This window comes from Epinephelus fuscoguttatus, linkage group LG4, assembly GCF_011397635.1.
Source record: "Epinephelus fuscoguttatus linkage group LG4, E.fuscoguttatus.final_Chr_v1".
NCBI classification, from domain to species: domain Eukaryota; kingdom Metazoa; phylum Chordata; class Actinopteri; order Perciformes; family Serranidae; genus Epinephelus; species Epinephelus fuscoguttatus.
In genome coordinates, this window is record NC_064755.1 from 17,694,239 (window position 1) to 17,719,906 (window position 25,668).

Below are 25,668 nucleotides of genomic sequence, written 5' to 3' on the forward strand. Positions count from 1 at the left end.
TTCTAAAGGTTTGTATCCAAAAGGACTTTTCCTTAGGAAAAGTACCGAAGAGTATCAAAAAGTATCAAAATTCATATTGGTATTGGTACCGGAACAAAGATTTTGGTATCGTGACAACACTATCTTCTAAATATTTTCACTTAAATTCAGTAGAGGTTAAATCACAGAACTGCAGATGTTACTAAATATGAACAAATAAAATCAAAGTTATTTTTCGAAATCCTCTAAGCAATGTTAAAATACAGCATGTCGTCAGATGAACAATCTAAACAGCTGCAGACAATCTGCTGATTGGACATCCTCCTTTTATTGCATGCATTTGACATTTACAGCACAATGTGGCACTGAACTAGATCATTCAGAAATGCTGAGACTGGTCAGGCATCCCATTCATATATTCACAGCGTCACCCTCCGGGAGCTTTCAACATGCACTCTGAGCACTCAGCCCGCTGAAGTGCTGCAGCTGGCACCAGCCAGCAAAGCTCGCTTGCAAACTAGCTGCCACTCTAAAGAGAGAAAATAACTCCTCCTCCGACCAAAACTCACCACAGCCTTTTCATTTGCATGCCAGGCAGAGAGTACTTTATCGTAAATGTTTGACTGACAATAATCATGCCGAACAATGACTGAAAACATTCAAAAATGACTATAATTTCAGGAGTGGAGTGCTTTCTCTTTTATGAACAGCACCAGATTGGGTTCACGAGGGTTTCGAAGGAAACAAGGTTTAACTGGAAATGGTGGCACGGTGCACTTCAGCTGTGAGATGGGCCAAGAGAATTTAATGAGGGTAAACCACAGGGTCTGACATGCATTATGAACGTGATCGCCTGCAGAAAAAAAGCCCTCTTCTCTACCAGGCACATTCAAGTCAACAATGAAAGAGGATTTGCTGCTAAAATGCTGCAGGTTTCCTGATAATAAAGGTGATGTGAATTGCTTTCTAAATACTCTCTTGTAATATCTCTTAAAAACCTGAGGAAAATGTTACACAAAGGCGTAGAGAACCAGACAAGAAATCTAATTACACCTACTATACATGCAGTAATGTCTACAACAGAGGTCAAAAAGTGCAATGCATAATTGGATTTTCCAACATCAGCCCTTTACAGCATCAAATAGACGGAACGGTATGAGTTGACTGCGAAAATCGGAAACAAGTGTTACCCGGAGCATAGCGGTTAGAGTTAGCCCTTTTAGACCCAGCTAGTCTTAGCGGTGCATGAAAGCAGTCTGACTCCATACACACCAGTCCCACTGATGTGCAGCCAGACCTAAAAGCAGTCTGATAGACTCAAGATTTTTCATTTTGCACTGCTGTTTTTGTCACCCCACCACCAGTACCACCACTCTGCCTCACACACACAGCCTCTTCTCCCTCCCCCTGATGGCTTTGCCCCGTCTCTGGACCTCCCTGCTCTGGCATGACTCCATCATGCCCTTAGTCACCTCCCTTCTGTGAGCCCCTCACACACACATACACTTTCCCACACACAGTGAACATTTCACACATGCAGACGCTATCTCTTCCCCCGTTACTGGGGTCCCCCCTAAGCCTGAGGAAAATGGCCGTCACGGAACCCCGCTAACGGGAGGCCTCCCCTCAACCGCAAACCAGGAGTAAGGAATGTGACAGAGAGAGAGAGAGAGGGAGAGCAAACGTATTACTGCTGCAATATTAGCTGATGGAGGGAGCAGGGGGAGAGGGAAGGATGAGGGTAGAATGGGGGGACCGCGGTGTGAGCATCGACCCACAGAACACTCTCCCACATGTGGAGTCAATTAGGAACAATCTTGTTTTCTACCCACCGCTGCAAAAGAAAGGAGGGTTTTCTGGGGCTCTGTGTGTGTGAGTTTGTGTGAGTGTGTGTGCGTACACAAGAGAGAGAGAGAGAGAGTGAGGTAGGAAAGGGAGCTGAGAGAGAATGTTTTTTCCAAAAACCTGCCAGAGAAATAGGCCGGATATTCGGTTTTATATCAAGCCATTTTACGCACGAAGAGCCTGCATCTGAGTTTTTTCTGCCCGCTGTTCACCGTCAAATGAGCATGACTTCAGAAACCGCGGCGTGATTGCAACTACAGAGCGAATGACACTTAAGGAAAAACATCAGTCCTCTGGGGCTGCGCATGCATGACTGATGCACATATGTCACAGACGCAGATGTGTGTGTATGTGTGTCTGTTGTTCTGCATCCTCACACCTATCATCGTCGTGTGCATCTGGTGAGACAGAAGCATCCCTACTGACTCCGCTAGGAATTCCAGACGCACACAAAATCACAGGCCACTTCCTTGGTGTCAGACAAGAGGAAGTCTCCCCTTTAAAAGATTCATGGCTGCTTCAATTATGTATCCTCTTTCAAATTGTCGTGTTTAGACAATTTTCATTATTCATCCGTTTCAAGATTGATGGCTCCCAGTCGGGTGGGCGGCGCGGCGTAAACAAGCGTCTACACCGCTGTTGATTTATCTGGGCAAGATCAAAACGGCAGGCACAAAACAAAGGCCCCTTGCTTTTCACGTCTGCATCAAAGGCGCATTAAAACAGTGACTTTTTTTGACATTTTGGAGGGAGGTTTGTTTGATTTCAAAGAGTAACCAACTTCAAACATTGGCAAGACGTGCAGGGAATGGGCCCTCCTGACCCCAAGCTCACCTCAAACACAGGTGTGAAGGCAACCACTGTGACCCGATGAGGGAGTCTAGGCTGGCACGCCACCACCGGGAGTGTCCCTTCAAACGCACACATACACTAAGTGCAAATGACTGCTCACATTCCATCCATGGCACACAAATACAGAAAGGAAAGCTGCACCAGGTGATAACCATATCTCAATATTTCCTGTAATAACTCTGGCATGTAACCAAAGATGACCTTTCACCCTCAGGCCCTCCAAGAACCCAGACTGTTGCTTTCTTCAGAGGGCAACCAGAGTGTGCAAACCACACAGGAGGCAGATTTAAGGTAGGGCTGCGTGATTTGTGTGCATCTACATTATGTGCGTGCGTGAGAGGCATTCTCATAAGACATTTTAAATGGCAGGTAAGAAGTACGGTGCTTGTTATCTCTTTTTGGTGCATGTGTGCACCCCGATGTTCATCTATGTTGTGTGTCAGTTATACCACGATTTGTGTGAATGAGTTTGAGAGATCACCTTCAAAGGCTGCCTGCCCCCTCAGGGCTCTATAGGGGAACATCGACTAACCCGTCTCACCTCTCTCACCCAGCAAGTCGCCACACTTCAAAAATAATAACGACACAAATGCTGAAGGCTCAAGGACCCCGAAATGCCCTTTCCCCCCTGGGTGTTGTGTTTAATAATGCAGCCCCACAATCAGAAAAAACACAGAGGGCTGGGTGTTAGAGAGAAAGTTATTGTGGAGGGGTCTCCACCTCCCACTGTGTATGGGACAGGAGTCAATGAGCTAATGCTGCTCAGACAACACACCAACCAGGAGAGACAAGAAGTAGGACGATGAGTGTGTGTGTGTGTGTGTGTGTGTGTGTGTGTGCCTTCTCACCAGCTGAACGTAGGCTACTTTATAGTCCGGCTGCTTGACCTTCTGGTTTTTATGATTCCTCTTCTTATTGGAACCTGACAACACACGGAACAGCACGTATTGAATTAGCTGTAAACAGTAATGACAACACATAAGCTAATTCTTGTTGTGTGACAGCAGTGTTGATGGTGACATTTACAAATATGGTGACAGTGGGGTTGGGCAACATGACAATAAACAATCAAGAGAATAGAAATTTCTCAGCTGCTGTAGACTTTGCTATACTGCCTCTACTGAAGTAGCTCGACCTATAATATCTCTAGGTGGGTTTTGGTGGGACATGTTGCAAATAAGTGAGCAAGACTGCTTTGGTGTTTCGAAGTACCTTGATTATAAAAGAAAATGTTTAATACACTGGATGAGACAAAGTGACTTATTAATATTTTATCTATGAGCAGCTGTAATGATTATCACTATCACAGCTGCAACATTCAGAAAATTAACTGACAAGTCAATGAAATGGCATCTATTTTATAATGAATCAATCATTTTTCATTGTTTTCTGATGAGATTAAGACTAAATGAAGAATCAATTAATGGAGCAAATAACTGTCAGATTTAGATCCACCCCTAGGTGACAGTTAGCAAAATGACTAAGAACTATCCTAACATCGATTTATCTTTTTTTCCCTTGAATTTCACATGAGAAAATATACAAAACAAGTCAGGAAATACATGTATAAAGATTTTAACAACAATGGTGGAAATGAGGCTGCAACATAATAAAATACAAAGAGAAAACTTTTTTTTTATGAAAAGTTGACAAAATAAGAGAAACAATCAGGTGAACAAGAAAGGAGCACAAAAGAATGAGGTAAGAGACATAAAAAGAGCAGGGACCTAGATATAGATGTAGTATGTTTTTTTTTTTTTAATTTGATTTGATTTTTGCTTTACTATTCAATTTTACCATGTATTTTAGCAATTTGAAATAATTGGCAAAGTTATATATAAACAGTGAAATAGGGAGTACATCTTTTCTTACAAGTATGACTATCATATCTACCCCAAATAATCACAAGATTAACAGTATCTGAAATGTTTGCATCCAGGCTGTCCATAGAAAAACTAGGCTATATCATTGTAACTAAATGACAGTATGCGATCTATTTTGAGTGACAACCAATTGTGAATATCAGACTTTAAAATAAGCACATGAAGATTTAAAAAACAGATGGTCAATGGTTTAATCAAAAGATGCAAGGATCTACTTCAAATTTAAATCTATTTACCAGCGCAGCAACAATCACATTAAGCTTCATTCCTACCTGACCAACAGATATTTCACTACGCATTTTTATTCATTTCCCAGTAGAACAGAAAATACTGTGTGTGTGTGTGTGTGTGTGTGTGTGTGTGGGAAAGCAGAGCCTGATCTTGTTGACTATGGAAGGCAGGTTAACCTCTTCCCCAGCTGGAGATGATGATGACATCATCCTCTCTCCTGTCAAACCTCTCCAAGTCTGGAAGAGAGGGGACTGTGGAAGCTGCTGAGTGTGTGTGGTATGTGTGCATTTGTGCGAGTGCAGATGCAGGACAACGAGTCTGGATTCGAATAAATCAAAAGTTAATTTTACTGGACTTACAGGCATTTCACACAGGTATCTCAATCTTTACGAAACAACTAAAGCACGCTACTATCAATGACGGATAATGGCCGCAGCATCAAACGTTTCATCTCTGCCTTAGAACCCTGATCTCAATGAGACCCTGGTGGTCAAGTCAACAGGCCCTCAGAGTAACTGCCATTGCCATGGGAACAGTTTATGACATGAAAAACAAGGGAAACATTCTGCTGTAATGAGTCATTTGTGTGTGTGTGTGTGTGTGTGCGTGCAAGTGTCTATGTGTGTGTCGTATGTGTAGCTAGTAACTGCTCAGGGAAAGCCCTGAGCAGGGTTGTAAAACACCCCCCTCCACGCCCCCCTGGCTAACTGGAGGCCCCTGTGTGGGTGGGAGACAGAGGTAACGAAGAGTGTGTGCCCCTGTGTGTGTGTGTGTGTGTGTGTGTGTGTGTGTGTGTGTGTGTTTGAGACTGCTGAGGAAATCCACAGGGAAATGCTACAACCTCTGAAAGAGCAAAGTAAGACACTAACCTGCCCCCCCCCCCATAAACAAAAGCCACACGAGACGCACACTTGCACACCTTGAAAGAGCACAAAGTGTTTCTCCGAATTCACACAGGCCTTTCGTAACGCATACAGACACACAGACAGAGCTTTCATGCAACACTCGCAAACGCAAGCACAATTTCTCCCACTTTGAGATTGCGGTTTGGCAGCCAGCTATCACGTTACAAATCCCAGGCCGAAGGGGTAACCATGGCAACTCCTTCCAAAATACCCCTGCCGCCCATGGAGGGAAGAAAGGGTCGTTTGCGCCCCTCGCTCTCCTCTGCCTGTTGCCGTCTTTATGCTGCCAATGGAGTGGAACTCCTGACGCAGACAGGGATACCTTCGCTGACGCACCTCGGGATCACCAGGGGCCCTGAGCCGCCCTTTCTTCTCCGTCCCCCCACAGTTCACTGCTTTCCTTCCACCCACCCTCCCGAGGGGCTTTCCTTTTCCCCTAGCTTTTAATGACACAACCCTAATAAACAGCCTTAATGGGTCCTCCAAACTGGAGGCTAGGCTAAGCTAGGCGCCTCTCTCCTCTTTCCTCCCTCCACATCTCCTCCCCAGTCTCTCCTCCAGAGGTAGAGGGGGCTCCTTGTGGCCCTTCAGGCGCAGCACACAGGGAGCTTGTGCCTCTTCTCAGCACGTCCATCACAGTCGCTCCAACGTCAAGCCACCCATATGTCTTCTACAGTGCTATTATGAACTTGCAAATTCCTAGACTTGTAAGGAGCCCCTGAATCAGTCTATGCACACTTAAGCAGTTTCCTCCCCCAATAAAAAGTAAAGGGGATTATTAAGTCAATGATATAACACTGTTGGTTCTCTGATCATCCTTGACAAGGAGGGGGACTTTGGGGTTGGGACGTGTGTGGAGGGGACGGGGTATTTAGGGCCCTGAAGCTGAAAGTTTGTAAGTGAATAGTATGTGTTTGTGTGGAGGGAGCATGGGGTGTCCTGGGACAGCTGGAGGCTGGAATGCTGCAGCAGCAGATTGTCAGATAAGCAGCTGTGTGTGTTAGAAGGAAAGGAGAGCCAGGCACGCTAACCACTACCGCAACTAGCCGCTGGAAAACACTCCCGCTGCTGCACGTCAATGGGAAGACCGTCTACGTCCCGAGCTGAAATTGCTAATCGCCGCTAACCACCACTTAGAGTCTCCAAAACAGAATGAATTTGACTTTAAGCTTCCTAAAACAAGAATCATCTTTCTGTGAATTCCATACACCATAACCAAAATTTGCCTTACAATTTGTCATCTGATTAAAAAGACTATTAGGATGGATATAACACTGAAGATTATTGTGGATATAACCTTAAAATGATGTCCAAATTATTTTTTATCTGGACAAAAATATTGACAAAACCTCACATTTAGTCCAGTATGTTTACACACCAGTAAATCCAACAAATTGTTTCAGAACAGTCAAATTCCTGCGTTTTTGTCATCCATCAAAAGTCTTTCAGAGCCTGAACTTTGTTTTACATATTTTTTTTTTATAACAAGGACAAATTTGTAAGAGCTACAACCACGTACACACATGCATCCATGAATCGTCCCTTTTTGCCAATTGGCATGCACAGTTAATCAACTTTCCTTTGGCACCTGACCAATCTTTCCTCGAAATCTTGTGCAAGTCTGTGAGTCTATTCGCAAGTTAAGCACCTTTTAATGAAAGGCCACTCCCATTACCGTCCCCCCTTTTCACCGTACACATTCTCACACACACACACACACACACACACACACACACACACACACACACACACACTTTACCTCCATGCCAAATTTCAATCTCCTAGAACAAAAACTGGCCGCCACAGGTTGGAGAATTTTTTGTGGACCAACAAGCCTGCCAAGATACGGAGCAAGGTATGGAGCTGCTGGTCATAGCTAAAACTGAAATTGACTGTGAGTGAATAACAAATATACAAAATAAAACAAAAATAAATATCAAATTGTTTCACATGACTACAATAATGGTGATACTATTGTATCAAACAATATTTCTGTGAAATTATGAGCGTTTCTGACATACGGAGCATGTGGACGTATAGTGATCGGAGCATTATGCTACAGGAGTAGTTTGAGCAGTCTGAATTGATGCTTTGATACTGTTTTCTGCTGTGTAAAGTTCTCATCACAGGAATCCACTATAACATGAAAAAGTTGACCACAGCTACTTATAACTTCTTACAGCCATCTGTCATGCTTACAGATAGCAAGTGTTTGATACTTCAAAGACACATCTTAATTAGAGACGGGGCTGTACAGATTGCCGAAACACTCATTTCATAGTATATTGTGAATACTGGACTGTAGTGAGTCGCCTTATGTATTAACTGTATAAACTACTTTGATATTAAATTCCAGTACGGCATGACTGGCATGTACATGTATTGGATAGACCTTTAATTCATCAAGTTATCAAATTATATACTTAGCAGTGTTCCGAAGGCAAAGTTTAATACAGGGTGGAAGATAAGAGCTTAGCATACTGAGACTGACTCTGTGTGTGTGTGTGTGTGTGTGTGTGTGTGTGTGTGTAAGGCACCATTTGCTCGATTTACTCACAACAGCTGCAGTACAACTTTAGGATTTTAATTTGGATGAAATGTTTGTGGCTTGGTAATGCATACCATGAATCAAGTGTTTTCACCACTGCCTTAGCCCTCTCTCAACAGTCTGGTTGGGCTCCATGGCTTTACATAGATGTACAGTCATGGTGTGTATAATGTTCTTCCACCACGAGCTTTCCCAATCATAAGGTCAGTGACTCAGGGAACAATGTCTGCATTGTGGGGTGTTTTTTATGTTCTCCAGCACTCCTCGCACTCAGTCCACTTAATGTGATACAACAAACCTTAGCAGCCAAATCCATATCACTGCACAGACCTCGACAGGGGTAATGTTATTGCCAGTTATTCCACTGACCCAAAGGGTGGAGTTATGACTTCAGGCCTGAGTAAACTCAAACTACAATTGCTGCATATTTGCCCTGACAGGGACAAATACAGCTGTACTGAACTGAACTGCATTAGAATCTCTTCAAAACTATGTGTGTCAGTATGTAGGACTCACAGAGTTTGATTTCACCAATAATTTTAGAAAACTGTCTACAAATGTAACCTATCTAAAAGTGCTGGGTCAGCTAGAAATTCAGAACCTGATCTGAAACTGACCTACAAAAAGTTAGACCTGAGAAAACGCCACCTCTGACAGCAGCATGATATGCAAAATGCTATAGGGCAGTGGTTCCCAACTGGTCCAGCCACGGGGTTCAGATTTCTCCCTGGTCATTAGTTCAAGGTCCACAAAGTTAATATAGCAAGTGTAATACTTACTGTTTGGCCACGTTGGTGAGTCACTTGTGGTCCATTCAGAATGGACCCGCGACCCACCAGTTGGAAACCACTGCTACAGGGCAGCCACTTTCGGAAAAAATAGCAATATGCCAGTTTTCCGGTACTTCACTCACACGCTCTATTTCAGGCCCAAAACAGATTTTACTCCTGTAAAATCACGCCTTAGATATGATTGTGAGTTTACTTGGATCGATTCTGGTATAAGGCATTTTGGCACACAGATTATGTGGCAAAACAGCAGGATAAATTAGATGAATACAATGTGGACTTGTCGGTCACTCAGGTCATGACTCAGGTCTCAGTTACTAGGGTCAGAATGGACCAGTCAGTAGGGTTGTACACCGAACTCGGTACTCTTACAGGTAAAGACCAAAATAGGTCGATGCTACCAAGTACCGATTCAGGATAAATACGCCGGTGCCCAATGTCAATACCTAAGAAAGCATCTGGGTGAGAACGTCAGTCGGCCACTGCATCAGTGGCTCTGTTGGCTTCCCAGCGAGCCAAAACTATCATTACAGCACCAATTTGCCACATTAGTTTCAGTGTCTCGTCTTTTTTCTTTTCCTTTAGTTTTGTTTTTTTAGTTTTGTTATTACAGAGAAAGTAAGAATCGAGAAAAAAAAGTAGCATCAATCATCGGTACCAAATTACAGGTACCGGTATCCATATTGGTTGAAATGTGAACGCTATCCAACCCTACCCTAGTATCAGCCACTCTAAGTTCTATTCTTAATGTGCTTGTGCAAAGCAGTGAAGAGACTCACCGAACTGTATCCTTGTGCGGATTGCTCCCACAGGGACGTCGTAGATCTTCTCCAGGTAGTTCTTTACGTCATACTTGGTCATTCTGTCCCGACATGTCCAGAACAGACAGAAGAAAAAAAACACCCAAATATGGAGGGAGAAGGAGAGAGAGAGGAGAACTGGGGTTACACAAGGTATTCAGCATCAGTGTTCACATGAGGTAAGGATTGTTTGAGTGTGTGTGTGTGTGTGTGTGTGTGTGTGTGTGTGTGTGTGTGTGTGTGAGATGTGAAGGGAGTAAGAGAAGATGTCTGAGGTTGCAGTCCAACACTTGCAAGGTTACAAGGTTACATGCTGGATCACTGGCCATCAAATAACACCACACTGACTTAATTGACACAGACACAAAAAATGATACAGCCTATTTCCACACTGCATTCCCATAAACTCTGCTGTTATATTACCTACTGTAACTGACAGGACACTCCCCTATAAACCCATATTCAGCTTTTATACTCTGGAACATAAAGTGGGGAGAAGAGAAATGTGAGTGTCAGTGTTCATCCAATTAGCTGTCTGCATGTATCGATCGCGCCCAGTGAAATCCTACACAGGAAGTGGGCCTGGCACCAACTGATCCGGTGGGCCAGCCCAGCTAAAGCTAGCTCACTGGGCACCATTTGGAACGGATTGCTCCGACCAGAGGAAGAAAGGCTTTTAACTGCTAATCAATCTAGCCAATTGGATTAGCCTGGTGGAGAGCACTTCCCAAATGCGTCTGACAAAGTGCTTAATAGCGACGCTGTGGTCTGACATGAGTGCCTCGGATATGGCGTCTTCTATCACCTCATATGTTCCTTTGATAGAACAGGATAATGTAATATTCCCTATTTTTTCAGAGGAAACAGCACAATACCTTGAGCTGCTGTAACAATATTTGGCGAGGCAAACATTTGCATGAGAAAATCCCATCTGTGAACACAAAGGCTCTTTGTACCTAGGAATGATGTAATATATGTTTCCATGCTGTACAAACAATTGCCTTTTCCTCTATAATACGCTGAATTTTGGCAAAGCTGGCACTGATGTAGACCTAGAACACTTCCATTTGACCTGCTAAGTTGTGTTTATCAAGAGAGGTAAACTTGCATTTACGATACTTGGGTAACTATTTCCACATTTGATTCCACCATTACAGAAGCGGGATGGTTTGATGTGGTGACTCTTGAATATGGTAGGGTTTTGTTACCAAACACCAACTTCAGGCAGCTGCCTTTGAGAGACAAGAGAACTAAGCACTCACTGAGCTCTCCCACTCAGACCCAGTGCTGGTCCAGGATCACTGGGGTTGTTAGGGTAGAGGAGTTTCTGTGTCACGGTGGGGGGAAAGGTGTAAACAAACTTGTTAAGGCCCCTTTAGACCTATTCGTCTCCCTTTACCCAGTCAAGAGGACAAAAATGTGTTTCTGATGTGACATGCAGATGCGCCTTTCTGCTCCATTTGCACCCACCTTCCCCCACAAACCCCCGTCTCACAGTGTGTGTGCTGGAGGGCAGTGAAGCAGAGCGGGCTGACCGGGGGTACTTGAGATCAAGAGAGGGAAAAAAGAGAGAGTGATAGCACTGAGAGACAGGTTTTCCTAGAAAGCAGGGGCGGGGAAGTGGGAGAGAGAGGAAAGTGGCTTGGGGACTGTGAGGTTTCCTCTGGATCATTAGCAGATGGAACACTGATCCTGATTAATGGGGGAATCTAAATCCTACTGCTTTTACCACTCCAATTATTCAGTCACCACAAACACAGAATACGTGCACACTAATATTTCACTATGATTCCGATCATGACAATATTCTGAATTTAATATGGGTCATGTGAACAGCATATTTTCGTTTGGATATTCTGAATTAAGCCTTATTCCGGATAAAACATTTTTTGATTAAGACATGTGGGATGTGTGGGTATTATTTGTGTTTTAGGACAATGTATTCAGCATACTCCGATAAGCAAAATTGGGGTTTAACAGCAGTTTGTGACACATGGCCTCTTGCTCTGTGCCTTGTCATGGAGATGTTGCAAACAAACCAACAGTTTACAAGGTTGGTGTAGAGATGTACGCCGAAAAGAAAAGCCGACATGTCTGGCCAAAAGAAGAAACACACCGAAACATTATGAAAGACTGATACCAACAGCTTTTCGGACAGCGTGAATATTGCAATGCCGACCTTTTCAAGAAGCCGGTTGAGGCAGTAACTCTCCTTGGGTTTCCGGCAGAGCACCATGGCCTCAAATTTGGAGGTGCTGACTCTCATCCTGACCGCTTCACACTCGGCTGCAAACCGCCCCAGTGCATGCTGGAGGTCACGGTGTTATGAAGCTAACAGAACCACATCATCTGCAAAAAGCAGAGATGCAAAACTGAGGTCACCAAAACGGACCCCTTCCTCCCCCCGGCTGCGACTTGAGATCCTCTTACTTGGTTTAAACTCCAGCCGTTCTACTTTGCCATATTCTGACAGGATAAACCACATGTTAGGGCACATTTATCGGAAAATTCAAGTCTGCATGTTAACCAGAATATTAGTGGAATATCTATTTTCATTCACCATGTAAACAGCTTAGTAGGAATGTTGTCTTTTTTTTAATAAGGGCAAAAAAAATGAATATGTTGTGCATGTAAATGTAGAAATAGAGATAGCATATGTGAAACACACACAAGCTATTACTCTATTACTCTGCACAAGATGCCAATGCATGTACACAAATAAACAGGTGTTAACTAAAGCTGAAAAAGCAAATACATGACACAAAGATAAAACAATAAGAAAAAGAAAGCCCGAAAACACATACCAAACTGGTGAATTATCATTGATCAGTATCAGTGACCAATATCAGTAATAAGTTAAATGGAATATGTAACTAATAAAAGAATGTCTACACCTATTAATTTATATAAACACTATATATTTATAGATCTACAATGAATACATCCACACACACACACACCTACACATCAGTACTGAACACTAGATTTACAGGGTTTATATTAGTTTTTCTCTGACCTGAGTCAATACATGACTTCCATTTCAGCTAAAACTGGAATCCAGTCTGAGATAAAGCCTTGGGCTGAAAGCTGAGGAGAAAATGTCAAGTTAAGCGAGTACATAAACAAGGCTAAACTTAGACAAAGGGCGTGGTGTCTCCAATAGTGATGCAGGCTGCATCTGATCATCATCCCAGTTTAAACACCCATCTGACTCCACAAGCTAACCTTTCACACCTCTGCCTCACAGGAAGAATGAAAACCTGCCTCCAGCAACTGCCAGGGCTAAAGGCATCGTTCCTCAGCAACTGGTATATATATATATACGCAAACACACATGCTACAAAGATTTCTTGCCCAAGATGATGAAAGAACTCCAAACACAAAACCTAGAAGGGCATCAGATGACGCAGACGATGGATTAGGTTCAATTATGGTCCCTTGTTGCCAAGCAGGTTTAAAACAGCCACACAGGCATCATTGTCAGAAAACAACTTAAACAGTTATATTGTCTGCATTGTTCAAGAGGAGGTGCAGAGGGGCAATATAAGACCTAAATCTAATATGAAGCAGAGCTAAAAGAATGGGTCTCTGCAGGCATGCATGCACAGGTGAAGACACAGGGTAAACTTGATGCCTTTGTTTTGCCCCGCTGTGACACAGTTGTTCGTGTGCGACAATATAGCAGATTTGTCACTCCGCATATTGACCCACACTCCTCTATCAGCTGATCTCAAATGTAATCCTTCCTCTGCAATGCATCTACATGCTCCTGGATATTTCCTCTTCTCAAATATGGGCTAACTCGCAGCACGCCAAGGAAATTGTGAGTATCAGTTCCAGTAGTTTAGGGCGGTCCATTTACACCTGTGCCCTGAAAGCATATGAGAGAAGTAGGTGAAAGGGCACCGTTGAAAAAGTGCAAGACAGGACAGAGGCAGCTTTGACGGTCTTTGACTGAAAGGATAGTGAATGTATTCTTGAAGCACTACTTAATGCCACTTGTCTATTAATGCACTGGTGCTAAAAGAACATCTGCCAGGTGAATGGGTGGTGCCTCTTTTGTACACAAAGGATGCCCTATGCAGCCACCCACTCACAGTAATCTTCAGCCACAAATAATACACAATATTGACTGAAACACTAAGGTTCGGCAGATCAGCACTGTTCGGCTGAATATTTGTAGAGGCTGAAAACTGTCTTTATCACTAATGTCATGATAACTACCTTTGTTGGACGATATATGCAATAAACGATACTGTCATTTTGAGACCACTTTACGCCACTGATAAAGACCATTTCAAACTTGACAACATAAACATTCTAATGGGTCCCTTGGTACTTCCTGTTAGAATGTTTGTTAATGCAGTAACTGACAGGAAGTGCACAGGGACCAAAGCTGTTGCCCAAGCAACAGAGCATCAGTGAAATGGTCTATACGATAATATAGTAGCACAATAATGCAAATACACCCTTTTAAAGAGCAATGAATTTTAATTCTTGGGAATTTTTAGACATTGGAACTGGAATATGAAAAAAAAAATTAACATTTTTTAAAAGCTAATTAACGCCAAATTAATGTATAGAAGAAAGTATATAAGATTATAGTACCTTTATGAGAGTAGCTCAAAATCATTCCGTTTAAGGCTTTATACAAAATATGGCCAACAAAAATGCTCTTGCAACTAATAGACAAGATTAGCGGTACTACAAGAACACAGCAGTTACCTCCGTGATCTTTTCGGTGTACTGCTGGGGATGGTCGGCCAGGAGCCGGGCGGTTTGTTGGTGGATTAATGGAGTGGAAGATGAAATTGTTGGAGCATTAAAATACAAACTACAGACTTTTTGACTTGCTATCAGGGGTTAGCAAGCTCACAACTTTCAAGATGCACCAAAAAAGTGCAGCCACAGACTACAAGTACGCTACCCTGTATCATCTTTAAAGTATGGTTTTATTTTTCTCAGACTTGCACAAGTAGGCAGCGCTAGAGAGGAAAAAATAAAAAATAAATTATAGCTGCTGCGCAGCAATGGGTCGGGTCCGGGCATTTTTAGGCAATTCTGAGCAGCAAGCAGAAGAATTGGAAGACATTTAGGAATTTAGCAACACAATCTGCCTTTTGCATCAGCTGAGGCTTGAACTCACAACCTCTGAGACTAAGAATCAATTTCTATCTCACTGAGCTAATTAGTCAGTGGCAATTCAAGTGTAGCTTCACAAACTGACTAAGCCAGACGTGCAGGTTTAGCAGCCATCCATGCATGGAAAAGCAGATTTCAAACCACTGTAAAAAATTTAGTTATCGAAACAAAAATTTGAAAATACACATATTGCATCTAGACAGCATGGAGATGTTGGTAATTTAACAATGATTGATGTGCTTCATAAGTGAAAAACTGATGTTTAACTAGTTGAGCTATGTGCAAAGTGAGAAGCCTCAGATGGTTTCACACTGAAGTATTGACACTGGATTTTTGTGCAAAGTTTGGTTTATTTTCAAGCATGAGAAGGCAGATTTTCTAGCAGAAAAAATACTTGAAGATGCTGCACAGTGATCAGTCACGCTCAGGCAATTTTAAGCAATAAGCTGGAGCACAAGAAGATGATTACATTACAATGTGGATTTTGCACCAGTTGAGGCTCGAACCCGCAACCTCTGGAACCTAAGACAGTCATCTACTGCTCTGAGCTAATTGGCAAGCAGCAACTCAACAGTGGCTTCACAAATTGAGTAAGCCATTCACTGTTGTGTAGGAAAGCAGCCATCTGTGCATGGAAAGGCAGATTTGAAACTACTGTAAAAAAAAGTCAGTTATTAAGACAGAAATCTGAAAATACACATATTGCATCTAGACAGCATGGAGATGTTGGTAATTTGTTTGTAACAATGATTGATTTGCTTCATAAGTGGAAAAACAAGAGGAGAGAGAGATTCAAAATGCTGTCCAAAATTCAGTTTTTCAGATAAAATTCTGAAATTTGCCACACATCATCTACCACGACTCTAGAATTTTGTCATTTTTTTCATGAACATTGAAGATTTATTTAGCAAGAATTTGCATGTATATGTTTACAGTACCATTTACAGTCAAACACTTTGATGCACTGTAGGCTCAATTTTTGATAAATCAAAAATCTGAGAAACTTAGTTTTTGTAGGACAGTCTGAAGATGCTTTGTAGCAAGTTTGCTGTCAATTGAACAAAAATTGTGGGAGGAGATAGGTTTAAGAAGTTTTACAGTTTTTGGAAAAAAAAACAGAGTGATGAACTACATAATTTTTAATAGGTTTAAATATACAAAAGTTTCTTCAGTATTGATGAAAGTTGTGAAGCTGTAGCACGTATGGTTGATTTGTTATGAATTTTCAAAGTTTTGAACTTTAGATGCTTGCTGTAGCGCCACCATCAGGACTAATGGCTTGAGTTTACAGCTGAGGATATCTGGCATGAGACTGGACCTTTGTGCAAAGTTTGGTGAGTTTTCACCCATGGGAAGTATGATTTCCTCGGAAGAAGAATGAAGAAGAATACCTAGGATTACAATAGTGTCCTGGCAGCTTAGCTGCCCGGCCCCTAAAAATCGCTGTGCCCAAGTCTTAAAATGGTCAGCATAACCCTGCGATTTATATGACTTAAATAACTAAATGTTTCAAAAAGTAAAACCATTGTAATTCTCCGCCAGTGCACATTATACACAAAAATAACAAAGCCAAGTTCAATGTTTCTCTCAAACAACAACTACAGAGGCATCAGTTATCTTAAATTTGACTAGGGCTGGGCGGTATACCGGTTCGTACCGAAAACCGGTATTTATTTTCATTATGATATGAATTTTTCATATACCGCCATACCAGTGAATAGCCAAAACAATGTCCGAAACGTGCGCAGCAGGAAAGTGTTTCAGCGGGGACCCATTTCACCGCTGCACACCACAGGCGCGCTTGAGCGGGGGAGAGTGAGAACATATAGAAAAGTTTAGAGGCAAGTCCTGAAAGTGAAGCAACTGTACACGATGACCCCAGAAGAACTCATACCAAAAAGAGCAGTGTTTCCCCTATATGCAACTAACAGCGGCGCACCACCGTTTACAATTCTCCTCTGCTCTCTGTATCGCACACGGCGGAGTTTCGCCCTGATGCGCACACACCCACACCCCCACACGCACACAGACAAAGCGCACACACACACAGATGAGCACACTAGAGCACGGCTCAGGCCGCATTTTCCTGACTGAAGACGACCCGTCCCGAGTCCGAGACAGTTATAACCGAGCACAGCACTAATGGAGCGGAGCGTGTGTTGCCTTCAGGCGTTGTCAGGTAAATAACAAATTCCGGCACTTCAATAGGCCATAGAACAACACAGCACCAAGTTGGCCGAACCTGAGCAAAATACCGTGAAACGGATATGATTTTTTCTTAAAACCATGATATGAAAATTCTGTCATTCCGCCCAGCCATAAATTTGACCATATAATAAAATCTGTATGTAAAAACATGTTTTTGCTGTACTCACTGTATTGCTGCCCCCTGCAAGTCTGACTCATAATGACCTATAATTTAGTATGGGAAGACCCACGGATACAGACCCTTTTATCAGGTTAACAACAATGGGATGGTTTAGCGGTGGGAAAGTGGGTAACTGAATAAATGTTATGTGAAAAACTATGTTAATCTGGTAGTTCAGCTTCGTCTTTGGGTAGGAGTAGTGGTCATCATGGTGAGTCATAGTTCAAAAATGGTGTGTGTGCTCCATTGTATAAACTGAATGCCGTGCCACAGGCCCTGTAAAATTGTAATCGCTGTAACAACATTTGATTCAGAGAACAGGGGTGTTGATGTTGTCATGTCCTCCTTGTTTTAGGATGAACGTTACTTTGTAAAGCGATGATTCAGTGACCATCATGCTTCTTGTGGCTACCATGAATCCTACTTGGAAAGGTTGCTTGTTTTAGCAACTTGACTTGGCAAACCACTGGAAAGCTTTTAATGTGGTTCCTTGTTTGATAGAAACTGGGCTGCATCTACATTTGGGCGTTTTATGGGGCCTTTTAGGTTGGCAGATCAGCTTTAAGCATTACAAGGGAATGGAAAAGAGGAGGATGCAGCCACACATAGAGGTGATGCAGAGTTGCAGGCGACAGGCGCTTATGCTTTGGAGGAACCTCAACCCTTCAACACATCATCAACTATACGGCTCATTTTTCCCCTGTATGTACGTTGCCTTATGTAGCCCTGCAAAAAGAACATTTATACAATGGTGATGGCCTAGCTTTTATTAAGGCTGGTGCAGTTGTTATTTTTAAAGTATGCTGACAGAACACTCTGTTTGAATTGTTCTCACATCACCGCATGCAGCAAAATTATGTAAGGTAATAAGCAGAAAATAATATCTTACATAGACAGATTAGGGCTGCAACACATTCTTATTTTCACTGTCAATTAATCTGTCAATTATTTTCTCAAATAATCAGTTAGTTTGGACTATAAAATGCCAGAAAATTGTGAAAAATGTCAGTCAGTGTTTCCCAAAGCCCAATATGATGTCCTCAAATGTCTTGTTTTGTCCACAAGCCAAAGATATTCAGTTTACTTTTATAGTGGAGTAAATAAACCTGAAAATATTCACATTTAGGAAGCTGGAATCAGAGAAGTCTGGCAAGCAATTAACTGATTATGAAATTAGTTGGCGTATATTTAAATAGTTGACAGCTATATGATTAATTGCTGCAGCTCTAAGGTAGACCTAAATGAACTCAAACTACAAACAGTGATCTCAAAATAGCATTTCTCAATACCAAACAGCCACACTGTCCCTCTGACGTATTAACTTTGTGTCCTGATACGCCTCTCAGACATCACTTTATGTGCAACCTTTATTAACACGGTGTACGGTAAATATCCAAGGTACAACAAACAGTCCATACGCACATACACACACATACACACACACACACACACACACACACACACACACACACAACATCAAAGTACATTGTGTCAGAGCAGCTTAGTGGTGAGAATGAAACAGGAGAGTTGTTTTCTGCGCAGATGAAAGGCAAAAGAAAGCCGCTCCTCATTGTCAGCCTGCCCCATTGTCAGGTTTGGGTCGAGATGTGCGCACTCACTACTTTAACCCTCCCATCTACGGAGACAATACATGCACAGAAGTTGCTCAGCACTAAGTATCAAGATCATAATAGCAGACTTTGTTTGGAGGGAAAGCCATTGAGGAACCTGAGACTTAGGGAGAGGAGAGACAGTTGAGAAGTTGAGAGTATAAGAGCAGCGTGTGAAGGATTAGATTTATTGTTCGAGTTCTGGTCTGACAATGGAACAGAAATAGATCAAAGACCAGGTCACCAGGAGTCACTAAACTCCTTACAGGGAGACGGGTCAGTAAAGACTCGCCACTCCTCTGCTGGCTCGCAAAATGACTTCCTATGACATAAACTGAGGTTAATTAGCGTGAAAAATAACCCAGTTTCCAGCTTGAGCCACGTGTTTATGAAGTGGAAGAGAAACAGAGTGATTGCCATGGCAATCATAACACTGTCGGATCCAACAGGTACTGAACGCTTGTCACAGTGGAAAGACAATGTGAGCTGCTGTGTAACAGGGTCAGTTTGCTCATGTCTGATTACAGTGAGAAACCGCAGCATGGTCTGGTTTCATAGTTATTAAGACGGCATAGTAGCATGAAATGTGACTGAGTAGTAGACTGAATACAACATTCAGCGTTGTGTTCTTTTCTTTGTGCGTGTGTGTGTGTGTGTGTGTGTTGCCGCTGGCCTCTAGCCATGCCAGGTGAGGCACAAGAGGTGTGTGTGTGTGTGTGTGTGTGTGTGGGTGTAAACCCAGAAATTTGATGATGTTCCTTGTCGAGCGGAGAGGAAATACTAACATAGCACAAAAGGTTTGAGAACAATCAAAAAGACAAACAAATACAGTATGTCCCTCCAGCAGGTAGAAAGAGAATTACGAGAGAACGCAACCCAGGTGTCTCAAACAACAAGTGCCAAAGAGGGATTGGTTTTGGACGTGTTGCAAAGCGTTTAAGAAAAGCACAATAAACAGAGGAGCCCAGGGTGGGACGGAGAAAGACATGCGCAGATGATAGCAAGCAAGTGATACAGCAAACAAGAAAGAAAACTGGAAAAAGAAGGCAAGAGAGAAGAAGACAGACAAGCATAGATATCTAGCTCCCAGGTGTCGATGAGACAAAGGCCACCTTGTGTTATTGCCCTGAGAACGCCAACATTACCACTTCTCATTAACAGCTGCTCGGCACTACAACTTACCCACGCCAACACCGCCTACCCTTGAGAGTCATAGCTACAACAGCTTTCACTGCCGTACTGACTCAGACTCATCAATAAGCTGGGAGTGGGAGTGATATTTGGTTTGTGTCACTGTCTCTCTATGTGTGTCCATTTACTACATTGTGAGTATAAAAAAATAGCAGTGTTTCAAATGCATACTGAGGCCTCAGCAGCATATCAATCAGCCATGTACCTCTCCCAGGCATCAAAGACTGCGAGGAAAAAACCCTTACACACCCTTATAAACACACACGCACCCTGCACTTACCCACTTTTGTGCATATATACACAAAGACACACACCATTCTCACAAACTGACTAACCCACACTGACAAGCGTGCACACAGACACACACACAATTACATAAGCACCCTAGGAGTTTGGCAGAGAAGAGGCAAGAATCAGAGTGGGAGGCCAGGCACCTGGATGAACAGATTATGGTCTAAACCCCACCAGAGACACATAGATGATCTGCCTCAAACTTCAATTTTTCTCCCCAGTGTGGGCTCTGGCCCTCTCATCGCCTGAGGAGCACTGCTAACCTCAGTGACCTTGGCTCGCTGAGGTAGTCAAAATCAGCTCATCACTACTAAGTGCTGACTGGAAAAGACCTCCTGTTGCGTTTTATGGCAGAATACGTTTTGTCCAAACCCACCAAATTGACTAGCCATAAAACAAAAAAAACAAAATACACAGTATGCACTGTAAATATATAAAGCGTGCTCATATGTAAAATTAGGAGGTAGTAAAGTGGTATTACATATAGTAAACCCCATTGGACACGAGTTTTGGAGTATGATCAAGAACATTTCGCTTTCATTTTCTGTGTAGATATTAATATTGGCTCCCTCAAATGACTAATGTTTGACGTCTCGCTGTCTACAACATGGCCCGAACCTCCACTGCAGCGCCAAATAAAAGCACTTTTGACCTCACCTCCCACCCCGCTGCCCATGTTAGCCTTTCGCAAGTCATCATTGCAACTCAGCTCATTAAAGACAGACGTATGGTGGTAAGAGCTCTCTATGCTGTTCAGGACTGAGCCGCCGATTTCTGTTCTTGAGGCTGTCCCGCCACCTGGTGGACACGATGCCCAACTTCAGCTACATAATACTCTGCCAACTAGACTGCTTCAGTGCCAGTACAAACAAATTATTGCAGCCTAAAACGTGAAACATGTGTTCATTATATAATAGTTCTGAATGACGCTAAACTACGACTATAGTCTAACAAAAGCAATACGCTAAAATAACTTGGATGCCAAATAAAACAACTAATTTTGTAGTCTCATAATAGTAAGATTTACAGCTCATACAGGCCATCAGCTTGTGAGAATTTATTTGTAAGAAGCACTGTAAATTTTGCTATAGGAGTTGGTGCAGTCACTTTCATCCTCAAAGTTCGGGCCCCTGTGAGAGTTATTATCCAATCTGCTGAAAACATGTGGTAAGCTCTACAGTGCTGCTCTGAGGTTGAGCAGCCTGTACTTTAAGAAGATGAATACTATGATGAACATATGCAACTAAGCAGTTTATCATTTAAGGAACTGTGATTGTGTGCAGTGGCAATATTAGAGGAATAGATGTACTGTAATATGTGGTGTATGGCTCTATGGAGACTGGAGAAAAATACCTACAAATGAAGTTATCCATAAACAACATTGGATTAGATCAGATGCCTCAGGTCAGATTTGACATTTGTAATTTTGACATTTGTCAGTAATAATTAATAACAACAGACATTACCAATTGATACTAAGAAATGTGTGCCAAACGTGGTCTGAAAACTGTAATTTAAGAATTAAGAACACACTTAAATAAAGTAGGTCTAGGCACTTAAGGGATAGTTGGATCTTTTTAAGAGGGGTTGTATGAGAAACTTAATCATAGTCAGTATATCTGTGGATGTCAGTCGACACACCCCCAGTTTGGAAAAGTAGGCAGGAGTGCTAACATGAAAGCTAAGCAATGTACTGCTGCAGCAAAACGTATTTTAGCCACCCACAAAATCAATATCAGTTTAAGTGTACGATATATTGAGAATATTTTCACTGCTTTGCCTTGACGCCAGACAGCAATTTCCAATAGTGAACTGAAGCCTTTCACTCTCTTCAAAGCCAGACTCCATCAAGGAAAACAGTAATTTATTACTGCTGAAAGCAGGAGTTTCTGGTCTGCTGCTGCCTCGATCAGTTAGGGGATTTTTTTGTGTGTTGTTGTGTGACTTTAGAGTTTAAAAGGATTAGTCTGGAATTACCAAAGTCACACAATAACAAAAACTAACCAACTGATCAAGGCAGAGGTAGACCAGAAGCTGTCATGTCCACAGGGCTAAAATTGCTGCTTTTGTCAATAGAGACTGGTGACTTTGACAAGAAAGAGCCGTCTGCATCAAGGTAAAGAGGTGAAAATATTCTTAATATAGTGTACACTTAAACTGATGCAGATTTTTTTTTAGGTGGCTAAAGTACATTTTGTTGCTGCCCATTCCACAGCAGTATATTGCTTGGCTTCCATGGTATTACTCATGCGTGCTTCGCCAAACTAGGGGCATGCCAACTGACTTCTACTGCAGGTAACACACTGACTCTGGATAAGTACCTCACACAACCCCACTGCAAAAGATCCAAACTATCCATTTTTTACATGACATTCAAAGTAAACATTCACAGTAGACTCTTCTGCGAGAACATTACCTCACCTGTGTCACGAACATTTTTAACAGTAGGAGACACCTGAAGATGATGTAATATTGCCTACATCACATACAATTTGACTTACCAAAATATGTGTTAAAGTGACTGAAACTTAATTTTATTCAATTACTATTGAATGCATCTCTGCACAATGACAGGGAAGTTCTGTAAGCAAAGACTTACTCCATTGGGATTCGAAACTGCACAGTGTCAGGAAGCTGCTCTTTTCCCGGCCTCACCAGAGTCAGGAACCAGTTGGGTCTGAAGATCCTCAGCTGAGGGTTTCCCAGCTGGTAGAGAGGGTATCTGAGGGGAGAGGCAGACTCTTATTATCCACAGTATTACTTCCAGACATTCTGTAGTATTTCCTACAACCGCACTAACAACTGAGAAGATGTCAGAGCTGCCCACGTAATCATGCAGAATTGTGCGGTCAGTTTTAGTTTCATTCGCTATAGCCAGTTGTTGTCAAAAGCTGATAAAAGCTAAGATTAAAAAAAAAGATCTCTTTCAAAAGACAGTTGTGTAATCAAACCCCAAAAGGATGTGACCATTACTTGTGGTTTGCCATCCAAAATGATACAAACACGCTGTGCCTTCATGTGACGTACGTAATGACATACGGAAGTATTTGGCTCCTTAGCTGCTAAATGCTCCACTATGTTCACCAGCTGGTCAAAAACTTTGTCTGCTTTTTGGTGCTGGGCATTACATGTACAGATTGAGGGTCTGGCAGAGCTTTTTCTCTGAAATCAGCTGGAAGATTCATATATCTCCTTATGCTCGTACCCAGTTCACTTGAGAACAGCAGAAAATGGCTTCTTTGAGATTTGTTTTGTTAGTTACATGAATCAAAACAATGGCCCTGAGAGTTTCTTTACAGGGTCCAGTGTGTAGAATTTAGAGGGATACACTGGCATATATGGAATATAATGAGTATGTTTTCTTTAGTGTATAATCACATGAAAACAAGAATTGTTGCATTTTCATTACCTTTGCATGAGCCATTTATATGGAGTGGGACTCTAGATCAGAGATTATAGATCTGTTTCTATGTTTCTACAGTAGCCAGAACAGACAAACCACACACTGGAAGCCCCTCCGCGATGAGCAACATCAGAAAAACACACATTTTTGCCATGAAATTACTTTATTTAGTGTTTTTACTGGTGTTAAATCATTTGTTTTGGAGAGGAGGAGACCTCTGCGGATAATTTAGCTCCAAGCAAAACCTCCTGAATGTCTGGATCTTAAGTTATCAGAAGAAAAACTTGAGCAAACATTAGCAGGTGCCGCACTAACCGAAATGCCAAACAGCATCAAATGAACACTGATTTGTAAAGTGAAACTGCTTTACTCTGTGTTTTTACCCGTTTAAATCACCAGGTCCATTTGTTTGAGAGAGGTGGAGACCTCTGTGGATTGGCTAACAGTAAAAACCTCCTGTTCACTGAAGGAACTCTATCAGGATACATTTCAGCTGGTTGCAATCTGCAATCCTCATCGTGAGACACCACGACATTTCCCTAAATCTCTACACACTGTTCCTATAAGAAGGAAAGGTGGTGGGTCATTCCTGGCCAGAGGAGAAGTTCATGTTACTATAATGAGGAATAACCAACATTACAGATACACAAACTGTCAGTTTTATCTTTAAATTAAGTGGTTTATAATGTGGACTCCATGTTTTACTTGTTTATAACGTTGTATCATCTAAATGCTTGTTTTTTGCCCTGTAGCGATGCTGCAGTGTTCCCAGATGTAAGCAAATCGTTTGGTAAGTAAAATGTTTTCACTACCAATAAAAATGACAAACTAAAATAAACTGCAGTTGTCCTTTAACCCTGTGTGAATCTTATACACCATCTCCCAAGGGTTCAAAATAATGCAAAAGGAAATAGACAATGACAAAAGAGGCGTAAGTGTTGACATAATCACAACCTCTACACATGGGGATAAAATAGTCTCACACAGACATTTATTTTCAGTTAATGGCAAATCAAAAATTGTTGAAAGCTACATGACTGAATGAATTACGATAACATTACTGTCACATATGAGTAGCTTTACTATCTAGAAGTAATTACACTGACCTGGGTGTCTGATGCTGTTACGACTCTAGCTGCACGTTAACGGCAGTTTGTTTTTAGCATAGCCGGCTAAAGCTAGACACGCTATTGATGCATTTACACCATTTAAACTCCACAGTAACACATATATAGCTGATTAAAGCGTACCGACGATGTGTTAAATAAATTAAAACAGCGTGTATGAGAAGCTGCAGTCAGACATGTTACAGACAGCTGGAAAGAACACATGCTAACATTAGCTTGGTTTGCTAGCTTATCGACACTGCCTTAAAGAGGACTAGCAATGTCTCGCTGGGATGTCTCTTTGAATATTCACGCCTATAAATTAGAATAAAAAACTCGATACTTACAATAGTCTTGTTACTGGCATCTCTGGAACTGTTTGTCCCGAGACACAAGCTGCCAGGTAGTTGTTTTGTAGTCTTTTCAAGGTTGTCAAACGCTACACGTGCAATGATTTACTTCCGGGGACATTCGTTCAGCGCACGCGCAGTGGATGTAATCCATGTCCTTGAAGAAAACTTCATAGGGCTTCAGCATGAATGTAAAAAAAAGCCTGCAGCTTCAAAACAGGGATTCAAGGTGAAGTGGGGGTATTTATACCTTTCTGAGGATCTTATATTTCTGTGCTACACTGGGTCAAGGAAGTATCCTTAATTAGACCTGTTTAGATCAGGGATGTTTAGGCCTAATGAATTTAAAGTTGTCTCTTAACTTCAACAAAACAAA

The 25,668-nt window shown here is 42.1% G+C and overlaps 1 protein-coding gene across 1 annotated transcript in view; it reads right to left on the reverse strand.

Annotated features, from left to right (window-relative positions):
• The window catches only part of mrpl23 (mitochondrial ribosomal protein L23), a 45,931-nt gene extending 20,510 nt beyond the window's left edge, over positions 1-25,421 (reverse strand). Inside the window, exons 1-4 of the mRNA XM_049575337.1 lie at positions 25,290-25,421; positions 23,033-23,155; positions 9,811-9,893; positions 3,525-3,598 (exon numbers count right to left, since the gene is read on the reverse strand). Of these exons, the coding sequence (XP_049431294.1) occupies positions 3,525-3,598; positions 9,811-9,893; positions 23,033-23,155; positions 25,290-25,309 (300 nt within the window). The 5' untranslated portion in view covers positions 25,310-25,421. The remainder of the gene's footprint in view (positions 1-3,524; positions 3,599-9,810; positions 9,894-23,032; positions 23,156-25,289) is intronic.
• Between the last annotated feature and the right edge of the window lie 247 nt (positions 25,422-25,668).